General features: G+C 34.3%; 1 protein-coding gene across 1 annotated transcript; it reads right to left on the bottom strand.

Annotated features, from left to right (window-relative positions):
* Positions 1-1,419: 1,419 nt before the first annotated feature.
* On the bottom strand, positions 1,420-2,488 carry LOC107101673 (C-X-C motif chemokine 10-like). Its single transcript, XM_015400675.1, has 4 exons — positions 2,347-2,488; positions 2,119-2,239; positions 1,809-1,886; positions 1,420-1,690 (listed from the first exon to the last, which is right to left on the bottom strand). The coding sequence occupies exons 1-4, from the start codon at positions 2,408-2,410 to the stop codon at positions 1,618-1,620; spliced, it is 336 nt and encodes a 111-aa protein (XP_015256161.1). The 5' UTR covers positions 2,411-2,488; the 3' UTR covers positions 1,420-1,617.
* Between the last annotated feature and the right edge of the window lie 10,078 nt (positions 2,489-12,566).

The raw sequence follows: 12,566 nt of genomic DNA, 5'->3' as shown, positions 1-12,566 counted from the left end.
ATAAATTGGATTTTCTGAGTTACCAGCCAAAAATACAGCAAAAATTGAAATTCCAACAGGAAATTCAGAATCTATCAATCTATCTATTAATGAAGCTTTTCTTAATTTGGAAAAAGAGAAGCAGGTGAGAACTGATGGAAGGGTGGATAGAGCAATACAGGAATCAAACCTGTTAGAGGCGCTAAAATACATCAAATCTGAATAAAGTTTCATATACTAGTGGAAGCAGCAATCTTAACATAGAGACCGGGCATAAGATGGGTTGATTTAGACCAAAAAGGAGATTATTTTCTTCAAATAGCAGAGTGAAAGTTCAGATTTACATTTGTCTGAGAATCTGTTGATGCTCACAGAGGCTGTTCATCCAATCTGACCAAATCAAAGCAATTTCATTGAAGAATGAGTGAAAAATTCTCTCCCTAAATCAGGTAGATGTACTAAAAAGATCTGTTGTTGTTGCTCTGTCTTCACAAAAGTCATAGATTTCAAAGTATTATGTATTAAAAAGTAAGTATGGTGCACTCATAGTTTACAGTTTAAAGGATTCTTATGGCTAAACATAATCAATTCATTTACAATTTATTGTTTTTTTTTTATACAAGTACTTTATATGCTTTTTTTAAGAGATATATATAGATATATATTTATTCCAGTTGATTTAAATGGTTGCATCTAGTGAAACGCTTTTCTATTTAAACATGTTATTGCTTTCCTCATTGTGACTTGACTGTAGAACCAATTTATTAAGCTGCTATATTTAGTAGCTGGTTTTCACATGTAAAGTTAAAGAAGAGATCGTGGACATTGTTGTTGTCCATGTTAAACTCACAGAAAAAAATCTTTTAATTTCTTTGAAAGGTTTTAAATAAATTAATCTAAAAGCTGTTGAAATGCAGCAATATTGATTTAACATCAAAATATCATTGGGTTGGTTTATTTGGAACATTCGAATTACATTTGAAGGTTAAGACTTAGCTCCAGAGCAAAGCAGCAGTGAGTTCAATGCTGCAGTTAGTTAAAAATGTAAGGTTGGTTATTTAATCTTGATGCTCACGTTGAGAGAAATAATGTTTGTTGAGGGTGTGAAGGACAACGGCCAATAGGAGCGAGTGAAGCATTGACACTCCTCTTTGAGAGCTGAGCAGGAACATGTTTTTCATTGGTTGGGCATTGACCCCCCGAATAACCCCACACAACTCTGCTGTCAGCCGTTCATAAAGGGCACCCTGGATAGCAGCTCCTATTTAGTGAAAGAAGCTCTCAGCATGCATGAGACGTGACGTAACACACTGCAGAGATCTTTTATTTGCTCCACATGATGGCGTTGTTTTGTAGAAAATGATCTAGTTTAAGGATCAAACATAACTCAAGACCCAATAACTTCTTTGATTTCTTTTTTATTAGAAAAATAAACATACAAGCACAAAAATAATTATTATCCTTTCTGAAAAAAAAAAAATCCAAAATACATTCAGCAAAGAAGTGTTGCATGTACACATTTGCATAAATAAAACACATTAATATAGTTTATCGACGTTAGGAATCTGCAGTCCACATTGAAGGTGACTTTGCAGTTGGAGGTGAGGTGAGGTTCTGGTTCAGCTTGAAAAATCGGATCTAAGCGGTGGAGCTGCTGCTTGCGCTGCTGCTGATAGTGGTGGGGTTGGAAGGGGTGGTGACCTTTGAATTCCTACAGATATCAACAGAGCAACAGGTTTAAGTTAAATCAGGGTGTAATTCATACATAGACCTAAGGAACTGTGTGGTGTATGGACTGAAAAAGACACAGAGATTTAAGTTATACTCACATGACTTTGGTAAGCATCCTTTTCACAGCCTTCAGCTCAGGGTTCAGACAGTAGCGGTACCCTTTTCCACTCGTCACACTGTGGGAGCATGGAGATTACCATAAAACAAATGAAGAATGCACCTAATTAAGGAATGTGCATTGATAAATTGTGTGAATCAATAATCAAGGATTAAAAAATCTTTAAGAATAGTTTTTAGTGATAAAGGTTTAATCTAATTAATGTTAGGTTACATTGGCAATACAATGGATTAATTGTATGAATTTCTAACAGAGAAATCTGCTGTTAGAAATTAAAAGGCACAACTTACACAATCTCTACTTTGTTACAGAAGATGGTTGCAGGGTAAATCTGGATGTCCTTGATGTCAGACTTCGAAGAAATGCCATTTCTGACACGCTGACAAAGACAGCTCTGTCCAGGCTCATTCACTGAAAACAGAGACAAATACAAGTTATTGATCTGAATTTACAAATACTAGATCCTAGTAAGAGGCACCTTTCAGTTTTAATTATAATAAATAAGATTAGACACTTACGCTGAGCTGCAGAGATGCAGACTGCGACGGCCAGGAACAGAAACAACTTGATGATGCTGGACATCTTTGGTTTGGTCTTTGGTCAAGATAAAGCTGACAGGTTAGTCAAGATGATAAAGCTGCAGGCTTGGTGGTGGAGGAGCTGTGAGGGTTTAGAGGCTGAGGGGTCCTCTTTAATACTCTCTTGAGCTGCTTACCTCATCTTTCCTGTGACAAAAGGGAAATTTTTAAGACTGGAAAGTGAAACCCTAAAACCCACAGGAAAAGAAGAAACTTCCACTGATCCCACTACCCCCATAGTTCTCTTTTTTATTTCTTTTTTTTGTTTGAAATTGGACAGTATTTGGCAAATAAAAATGTATAAAAAGCATAATTGAAATAACTCTTAAAAAACAAAATCGGTAAAACCTTAATATAAAAACTAACCTGAATGTTTTAGAGAATGTATATTCGTCGAGACTTCAATTCATATCTGCTGAAAAATCATTTTAATATTCTTAAAACAAAATTCAAGATAGAAAGGCTTATACAGTAAGAATACAGTAAGAAAAGGGAAATTTGTCTCTTGTTGTTGAGGTTTATTTACTGTAGCCTATTGTAGAAATAACAATCTAACTAAAAAAAATTATAATTAAAACTAAACATTATTCCAGGTCTTTAGATTTCCTGCAAATTCAACAATGAAAGAAAATGTCAAATTACTTTTTATATATACATATACACATATACATATATGTACAACATTTTTTTACTTGTGAAATGTGTGGACAGACTCGTTTGTCATGCTGAAGTGTGGGCTGTGATGTTTGCAACACGTCTTTTTTTCGTGTTTTAGCAAGCAGCAGTGGTTAACACCTTTAGCATTTGCAGTGCTCATTCAGATGTCTAAGCACACGGAAAAGTTAAAAAGAAAAATCCAAGCCAGGTTTTTATTTGTTTCCACTGCAAAGCATGGCATTTAGCTTCACATTTATTTAATTTGTGAGAATACTCTGGTCTGTAATCTGATGGACGATTGTTTCGATTTCCTTTACAGTTGTTTGATATGGTCCTTATCAGATACGCACCTGATCTTATCTTATTACACATGGGTTTGGTGAGAGATTTTCTTTAATTTGAGGAAAGAAAAAGGCTTGAAATTCATGTTTCAGTTTTGGGTCCTCTTTCACTTTTAAGAGTCACAAAAGTCAAATGTGATCCCAGCTTCTGTTTCCTACTCTATTTTAATCTACCGGTGGCTTTTCTAACCACAGAGTTTCAGTTTAACAGAAAAGCTTTTCCTTTTTTCTTAAATATGCCTATTTCTTAAAAATTAACTTAAAAGTAGGACAATGAAACAAAATCAAAAGGCCAGATTGTTTATAAATGGGACTCCTTTAACTCCACTGAGTTTACAAAAAGATGGTTATGCATGGTGAGAAAGCCAACATTAAGATGCTTATAACAATGTCGGGCCTCCATGTTTGACCACCATCCATTTATGATTTGTGCATTTTCACTAAGAAATTTACACCACAACTGAAACCCAACTGGATATTGACTGAGTTTCTCGGCCGGATCTCACATATACATTTTGTGGTGTTGAAAAAAAAATTTTTTTTTTATTTGTTTTGAGGTATTTTGGCTAATTGCATCACATGAGGCACAGGAATCCATGTGGTCAGCCTCATTTGTAAAAAAAAAAAAAAAAAAAAGTAAGTAAATGCTTTATGAGAATGAGTTTAAAAAAAAAAAATAATATATATATTCACAAAAAAAAAACAAAAAACAAACAAAAAAAAACTGGTCACATAATGCCTTGGTCATCAGAACCTAAATCTGAGGCTACAGTAGATATTTAATTTTTTTGTTAAATTAAATTATATTTACCATGATGACAGATTGTTCTTAGGGTGGTATAAATAAAAGCATATTTGGGTGATTAAAGTTTAGTTTCTGGCTGCTATCTGCTCTGAAGAAGAGCGCCATTGTTTCTTAGAACATTGGTTCCCAACCTTTTTTGACTCTTGTACCCCTTTGGTCATTTTTTTCCCCATACCATGATTATCCTTCTTAGTCATAATTAATAATTATTGTCCAAAAGTGGAACATACAACAACTGATTATGAAATAAAAACAATTTTACCTAATCTTTTAATTTTATCATTTAATTCTTAGGCAATTTATATTTTCCATCTCAAATAAAAAAATAAACTAAATATGTTGCCTGGAAGTTAGTAAGGAATCAAAATAAATGCAAAATAAAATCATATTATGAACCAGTATTTATAAAACTGGAGTTCCTCTTAGCATCTCACTTATAGTCACATTTGAACTTGATGAATTGGGAACAAAATACAGAACAAAAATTACAGTCAGACCGACTTCGGGAATCACTGCCCTGGCTGACCCCAGAAACCAGATATTTCCTGTTCATTTGCAGTCTGCTGTTTAAAATCTATTGAACACAGTGTTTAAAATAATAAAATGTTGCAAAATGCATTATTGTGAATAACTTATCGTCATTCATCATCTCAATCATGACATCAGGAATCTCCAGACTTACGTCTTCCACTGGGGCCTGAGCATCGAAGGCTATGTTTCTCATTTCGATAAAAGTCTCTTATTGTTGTTCAATGAAGTTGGTTCATTCAACTTTTAAAATTTAACATTCTGGCTTTGAACTTTTCCCTAGTTGTCACATTACAGTAACAAAATTAATTGGATTTGATTAATGTGACAGACCAAGCAAATGGCACCAAAATGTGAATCTGAATAGAAACTAACCACGACCTTCAGGATTTGTACAATAGAAAATCAAATAAAATGTGTGGTACATATTTATATGCAGCTTCCTTTTTCTCTATCATTATAAAAAAAAAAAAAAAAACTAAGGCTTATTAGTTTGAATGACAGATTTTGGAAACGTTAATTCTCTTATCATACCACTGATTTTAATTGGATTGCAGCTTTTGATTCCAACTGGGCTATTTTAACATCTTTATCCTTTAAGCTGAAACCATGCACATAGAGGTCTGTTAAGAATCAATTTCCTGCTACAAGGCGACCCTTTGCCATCTTCAGTCTTTTGCAGCCTCTCAAAGGTTTCCTTCCTGCCTTGTGGTGAATATAACTCTGTACTTCTTCCTTTCAACTCAGACTAACTACACTGTCCATGCTAATAAAATCAACCCACAGCATGATGCTTCCATCAACATTTATAACAGGGAATCTCTGCAACACCTCCAGTGTTATAACGCACCATCTGGCTGTTTCATAATGTTTTTCAGCTTGTCTGACTTCTCCTTTTGAGTCATGTCACCCACTACATTCATGCAGAGATTGACTCGTTTTACTTATTTATACCTTCTCAAAGCAGCTTGGTATTTTGACCTTTGTTTTCCAGACTTTTATTGTTCTTCTCAAATTTTGAGCCATTAAATAACAAAAAACCTGACTGAGTGAGATCTAAACCACCTACATAACCACAGGTTTCCTGTTTGAATAGGTTGAAAATGCATTAAATGTTACTTGAAATGTCATTTAAAAAGGATCAAAACAGTTTTTTTGGAAATCAATCTTTAAAAATTAATTCTTCTGTTCATGTAAAGAAAAAATAATTAAATTATTAAATTAAATTATCAGAAATGTGTTTTTCTTTAACTTTAGAGGGTTATAGATTCTAAAAGTAATTTAAAATATGAAAAATCTATTGTTTTGTCTATTGGATGTTCCAATTTAGGCAAATGTGACCTGTCTGACATTTAGCAGAACTTAAAGGGACTTTTGTGTATTGCAGCATGGATCGCACTCTCTACAACTGTGATGATGTGGCAAGAAAGTGTGATCTGAAACCAGTCAGTTAGAAAAAGAACGCGTCCTAACAGAGAAACTTCATGACTTCCTCTTGATGACTTTAGAATAAAGTTATGGTAATTTTTATCTTTACATTGTAGCTTCTGCCGCCACTCCAAGTTTCATATCTGAGAGCAGATTGGAAACTTTCATATTTCATCTTGAATAAAACATGATTATTAGACCACCACTTATTGAAAATCCAGATGTGAGTCAAAAGATTATAAATTTTCCATTCCGATCAGAGCGATATGGCCCAAAACGTTACTCTAGACTTCCGTTTTCTATCTTCGCCCATTTTGGTCACAAGAAGCATTTGGGTTGAGGTGGACGTACCGGGGATTGCCCACCACGTGCGTGTTTTTTTTATTATGTTTTGTTGCTTCACCATAAGACAACCTCGTGTAGGAATAATTTGAGAGGAAAAAAATACGTCGGAAGTGTTTCTCTGTCTACAGACTTTGTGCAAGCTGTCTAATTTACTTACACTTCTCATTTTTTGCCAAAGATGACTTTTGGGGAAAAAGGACATAATGAAACAGAAATTGAATATTTGCTGTGGAACTAAACGGAAAAACGGAAAGTCATGTTATACCTCTACATGTAGGCATGTTATACAAACACTAAATAATCTAAAAAAAATGAAAAATGCATATATATATTTAATAACATTTTTATAATCAAAATCAATTGTGGTGTCTCTAATGAAAATACTTATTACAATTCTCTTCTAATAGGACAACACTTATTCTTTTCCACTGACATTTCATAAAGTGGGAGCCTGCATAGAGAGGGAACTAAACTAACATTTCCTTTTTGCTCAATCTCTCCAAATAGTCTCCTTTGTCTCTCATGATTTCTTCCCTTCAGCTCATTTCACAGGTTTCCTACATATTTTAACACTGAGGGTTGATATTAGTGTTGCACCGATACTGATACCAGTATCGGACGGGGCCCCGATACTGCCCTAAAATGGTGTTATCGGTATCGGCGAGTACCAACAAATAGGGCACCGATACCATTTTGAGAGCCATAAGTTTATTCAACTATTGTCACCCACTCCAGGTAGGCAATAAAAAGTTCTACTGGATTCACTTTTTATTAGATTTTTTCCTGCTTCGCAAAGGTAGGCAGCAGCTTGACAAAGTCATGATGGCAATTATTTTACATTATTATGGTATCGGTATCGGCCAATACTGCACAGCCAGGTATCGGGTATCGGTATCGGGGCCAAAAAATGGCATCGCCGCAACACTAGTTGATATACCATTAGAATATTAATTTTATGTCCAAGTCTGTTTTGATTTGGACATATTATCTATTAATGTTCTCAAGGCTGGAAAAGAAAGAGGCCAATAGCATCATACTCATCCTCAACCATGCTTAATACTTTACTGCATATTCCTCTTTTGTTTCAAACTAGACCAGGCTGGATATTTTTTTGTTTCTTTAAGCTCAATCTCAATTTAATGTGACCGAAGCACAAACACACAAGTTCAAGATTTTAGTTTGGTGAAATCAGAAAAATTTTCATCTGTAATGGCTTCGTTTGCTAAACAAAGTGCACCATTATTAAACTGCAGGAAGAGCCACACAAAATGCTTTCAAGTGAGACAAATGGCCCCTAAGCCGCACTCTGGATACCTATGTTTTAAAGGTTAAACATGTGTGTATATGTGTATATGAAGGAATTATCTTTAAGTGTATGTGAAAACAGATATCCAATAAGACAGAGGCTAGAAAAGGCATAAAGGAGTGTCAGATATCAACTCATGAAAAAAATAGTGGAATTACATAAAAATCTTCTTAATACGGTTATATAAGATATTATTTTCTATTTTTGTCAATTCTTATGATATATATCATATTCTAATGACCAAACCATACAAACTAATGGGTGCAGGAAAGGCCAATGTGTTATTCTAAAGCTGAAATTCACCCGTGGCTGCAGTTTTTGTGTCTTTTGTTGCAGTTCTGAAAGTCAGGTGCAAACTCACACGCACAAGGATTTCTGCAGTCACTTGCTGCGTTTCGATTACCACTGTGCGCAAAAATTATGTTGATATTCTGCTAAATTTGAAAATGTAAAGTTTCGCATTTTCTATATGTCCATTTAATTAGAATTACAATTAAAATTGCATGTGAATATGCTTGCTTAAACGATAACTCTATAAACAACATGGCAGCAGTGGATGTGAATACAGCAGATTTATCCATATTTCATCCACGACCCTAGTGGGCGCCATCATGCTCCAACTACTTCTTTTCCACTTTGTTGTCTTTTTATAAGGCAGTAAAATCCAGTTGTTTATGCTGTGACTCGTGTGTTGTGAAAAAAATTGTTTCCTTTGAAGTTTTGCGAAATATAAAGATTTTGATACATCTAGAAAACAACCTAATGGAAGCATAAAACCTGTTCATCAAATATTTTTATTTTTTATTACAGTTTTTCCCTTTAGCTAATTAATTTTCCTAATTAAAATTTCCACAATTTCGATATTTAATGGAAAAGCACCTTGTGTTGCCAAAAAAGGAGAATTGGTTCAAAGATAGATGGTTTAGAAAGATTCTGTGAATATGTAAATACATTTTGGCAATTATAAATAGCAATAGTACCATTTATTTGTATTATTAAAGAAAAATGTCAGGTAGGTAGGTCAGCACAATTAACGCAGTAGGATGGCAGTCAATCATGATACAATTAAAGATAAAGAAAACAAATGACTGGTCTTAAATATTGTGACCTGTTAATAAGAAAACCTAACAAAAAAAACTAATGCTCCCTGAAAGTATAAATGTGTCCCTTTCTTTAAAAGGGTATTTTTCTCCGTCAGTGTTATCTAAGGGTTTCTATATGAAGTATTTATTCAGTTTTATTAATATATTCTGAGCCTACCATGTTTTTCATTGTATCTGACCCAGCTGCTGTTGAGAGGAGCTGGATGAAATAACATATTCTACTGTTAAACTTGCTATGGTTAATTCTCTGTCGTAAACTGGTGGAAATGGAGGGAGGAACCTACTAAGAGACAGCTTTCTCATGTTTTATTTTATTTATTTTTTTATCTTTTTCAAAGGCAACTGAAACTTTGAGGTAATTTACCTAGGTGAAGTGCACTAAAAATAGTTTTCAGTATTATCATTATTATCTAAATAATTCATTTTAGTAATACCTTTAAATTCGTGACTTAGAACCTCATCTCATATTTTATGGCCACACTCAAACTGCCTGTAGAATATAAAGTCCACTCATTTTATTGGGGCAGAACAGAACTGATTTGCACATATTAAACATTTGCACAACAATCTTTGTAGATCACACGCAACAAGGCCACTTGTTGAAATTTCACATGCAGTACCCCTTAGTTATAATCTTTAAAAATCAGGCCCTGAATAATGCACTTAGATTTGCTTCTAAGAGTTACTGTATCTAAAAGCAGAAGTTCAAACGGCCAAAAGACAAGTTTCACTTAATATATACAGAAATGTTCCTTGGTGTGGCTCTAAACTGTGGCTCACAGCTACCACAACATGGGTGAAAAGCTTCCTGCATCTTCTGTGCCTTTTCATCCAATTTATTCTTATAAACCAAACACATATCTGTTTTATCTATAGTTGTTATTTGATTTAATTCCAACTTGAAGTTTTGATGCCTTTGAAACGTAATTCAGTTCGTACCTAAAACTGAGAGTTTGGGCTGGGATCCAGTGATCGACTGATATTCAAGACATCACAAAAAAATCCCCTTAAACCCTCCATGTTTAAAAATATCATTGTTTTATAATCTTACGTGTTGCGTGTGCAACCAACACAGCAATGCAGCAGCGCATACGTACTTCCTTTACACAGAAAGAGGATTACTAGAATACATTCATGTTTCCTGCAAAGCTTCACACCTTCATACTCACAAGTATGTTCTGGACAACTGAAATTTTTTCCTGATCACTCCCCTAAAAGGTGTCAGTGGTGTTTCTCACATGGGTGTTGAAGTCCCCCATGAGAAGGATGGAAATTTTGGACAATTTTGTGTTGGTCTTAATTAATCTAATTTTCTGAGATAATAAATAAAGAGTTTTTATTAGTTGATGGCAGATGGCCGCTCACACCGAGCCTGGTTCTGCTGGAGATTTCTTCCTGTTAAGGGAGTTTTTCCTCTCCACCCTCACTACAAGCATGCTTAGTTTGAGGGATTGCATTCGAGTCACTGAGTCAATACAATCAATTGGTTTTCCTTAGATAGAAAACTTTGAATCAATTGGTCTGAATGATCAGGTAAACTGTAAAGTGCCTTGAGATGACATGTGTTGTGAATTGGCGCTATATAAATAAACTGAATTGAAATTGAATTGAATTATTTATCAGTTATGATCATCAACATTGAAATAAACACCTGAAATACATCCGTTTGTGTGTAATGAGTTAATGTTATATACAAGTTTAACTTTTTGAATAGAAATAAATACTAACATACATAAACTTTTTCTTGATATTCTAGTTGTAAGACCAGCACCTCTACTTCTGCGGTTTCCTTGTTTCTAGCTTACCATGTTGCCACATGCTTAATGTTCCACATTAGCCCACCGTTACCCACCCACTCAACTGCCATAGACTCTATACTATATTTGTAAGGTGATCTGTTAGTAAAAATTTCACTTTCATGCACACCATAATTTTTAACAGATATGTTTCACACAGGTTTAGACTGACAAACCCACATTAAGCTTCTGCCAAGCACACCGTATGCTGTAAGAGGTTTCACAGTCTGTCAAGTGACATCATGAGCAAAATCTGTTTAGAAACATCAGCATATTATCTAGCTTTTTCCTGTGTTCACACAGTGTTTCTGTTTTATCACTTCTAACAGACAGTGAAGAAGCAGTCAGATGAGCCGGTTCATGTTGTTTTTCCATCTGTTAAAATGGGCATTGTTTTCCAACTGATATAAAATAAGTGAAATTGTAAAAAACCCAACACTTTTCACACTTTTCACTTCCTCTAGGTACAATGTCCGGACTTGTGACAGAGTCTTGAGTGAGAGCATACGAGCTATATGTTTTTTCCTTTGCACCAGGTTTAAATATTTCACAATTAATCCACCAAAAATTCCTGCAAATTTACAAGCATACAGCAGTGATGATAGAGTTGGGAGGGTTTGACTTTCTTTGGAGTTTATATTATGAATTCAGAGCTATGCCTGTTTAAAAACACCTCCTGAAGTCAAATTTGCCTTTCAATTAACCTATCTACCCAACTAAAATATAGATATATAACAATCCATCATGCCTAAAAAGTTGCAGTCTCATCGGTATATAGATACACAATTAATGAGGTATTTTTTTATTTATTTAACCCTTTAAAGCCCGATCCAAGAACAAAACAAAACAGAAAATTACTTTTTTTTTGGTTTGAATTCCTTATTTGGCCTTTTAACAAAATATGTAAAAAGAAAAAACAGAAATACATTTTTGATGTTAATAATTTTTTACTATGTGATAAGTCAAGATTATTTTTTGTTTAGTCTTCTACGGGCTGTTATCAGGTATATCTGATTGTGTACTATCGGATTTTTAGCTAAGTTTTTACCATTAAATTATGCAAAAGGTGTCAGATGCAAAACATTTCAGAAAACGTATGTATCAAATACGATACATTTGGCATTATAGGGTTAAAGACCTAGGACTTGCTTTACCCCGGTAGTAGGAATCCCAGGGAATTCATTAAGCAGCTGTTTTTATTACTCTGAAAGGCCCATTATATCAGCTTGAAAAAGCTGCACAAAAACCTTCAGTCCAGCAAGTGGCCACTGGACTAAACAACACTTAACTGGTTTTACACTTTACTCCTAGTGGCGTTTAGATTAATTATAACACACTGTTTACTCCCTTTAGAGGATGTGATATTTTGTTTTCGTTGTTTTGGCTCATAAATAATAATTGATGCTTTAAAGTTATGCAGTAATTAAGCCAATGATTTTAGAAGCACAGACATTATATGGTTTCGTTTGGAGATGCAGGTGAAGACATTCTGGGTTCTAGTCCAGCTTTTTGTGACATATTGAACTGAAGGAAGTGTTTTCAGGCTATGCTTTTATAACCATTTGTACTTTTTTAATGATCTATTTACAATTCACTGTACAAGTATAGATTAATTTTTTTATTTTAATTTCAGTTACATAATAGGAGTAAGTTATGGTGGCCAGACGGTTTAAAAAAATGACGGGCCTGAAATTATTTTAAAGTTCCCTGCTGCCTCTGATTAGGACACAGAGGGTCAAAAGAGCGCCTTATGTGCTGGATATGGGGATTTTTTTTTTTATTAGACATTCATATTAAGTATTATTAGGGATTTGATATCTACAGAGACTGAAAATATCTACAGCTGAGGTG

The sequence above is a fragment of the Cyprinodon variegatus genome, unplaced genomic scaffold, assembly GCF_000732505.1.
Source record: "Cyprinodon variegatus isolate N-32 unplaced genomic scaffold, C_variegatus-1.0 Scaffold31, whole genome shotgun sequence".
Classification (NCBI taxonomy): domain Eukaryota; kingdom Metazoa; phylum Chordata; class Actinopteri; order Cyprinodontiformes; family Cyprinodontidae; genus Cyprinodon; species Cyprinodon variegatus.
This window is presented reverse-complemented; position numbering and strand designations above follow the sequence as displayed.

Excerpts from the sequence above, each read along its gene's own strand:
- LOC107101673 (XM_015400675.1), bottom strand. The coding sequence starts at position 2,410 with ATGTCCAGCATCATCAAGTTGTTTCTGTTCCTGGCCGTCGCAGTCTGC. Across the intron at positions 2,240-2,346 it reads CTGCATCTCTGCAGCTCAGC|TGAATGAGCCTGGACAGAGC; the intron begins GTAAGTGTCTAA and ends CTCTGTTTTCAG. Across the intron at positions 1,691-1,808 it reads AGGATGCTTACCAAAGTCAT|GAATTCAAAGGTCACCACCC; the intron begins GTGAGTATAACT and ends TGATATCTGTAG.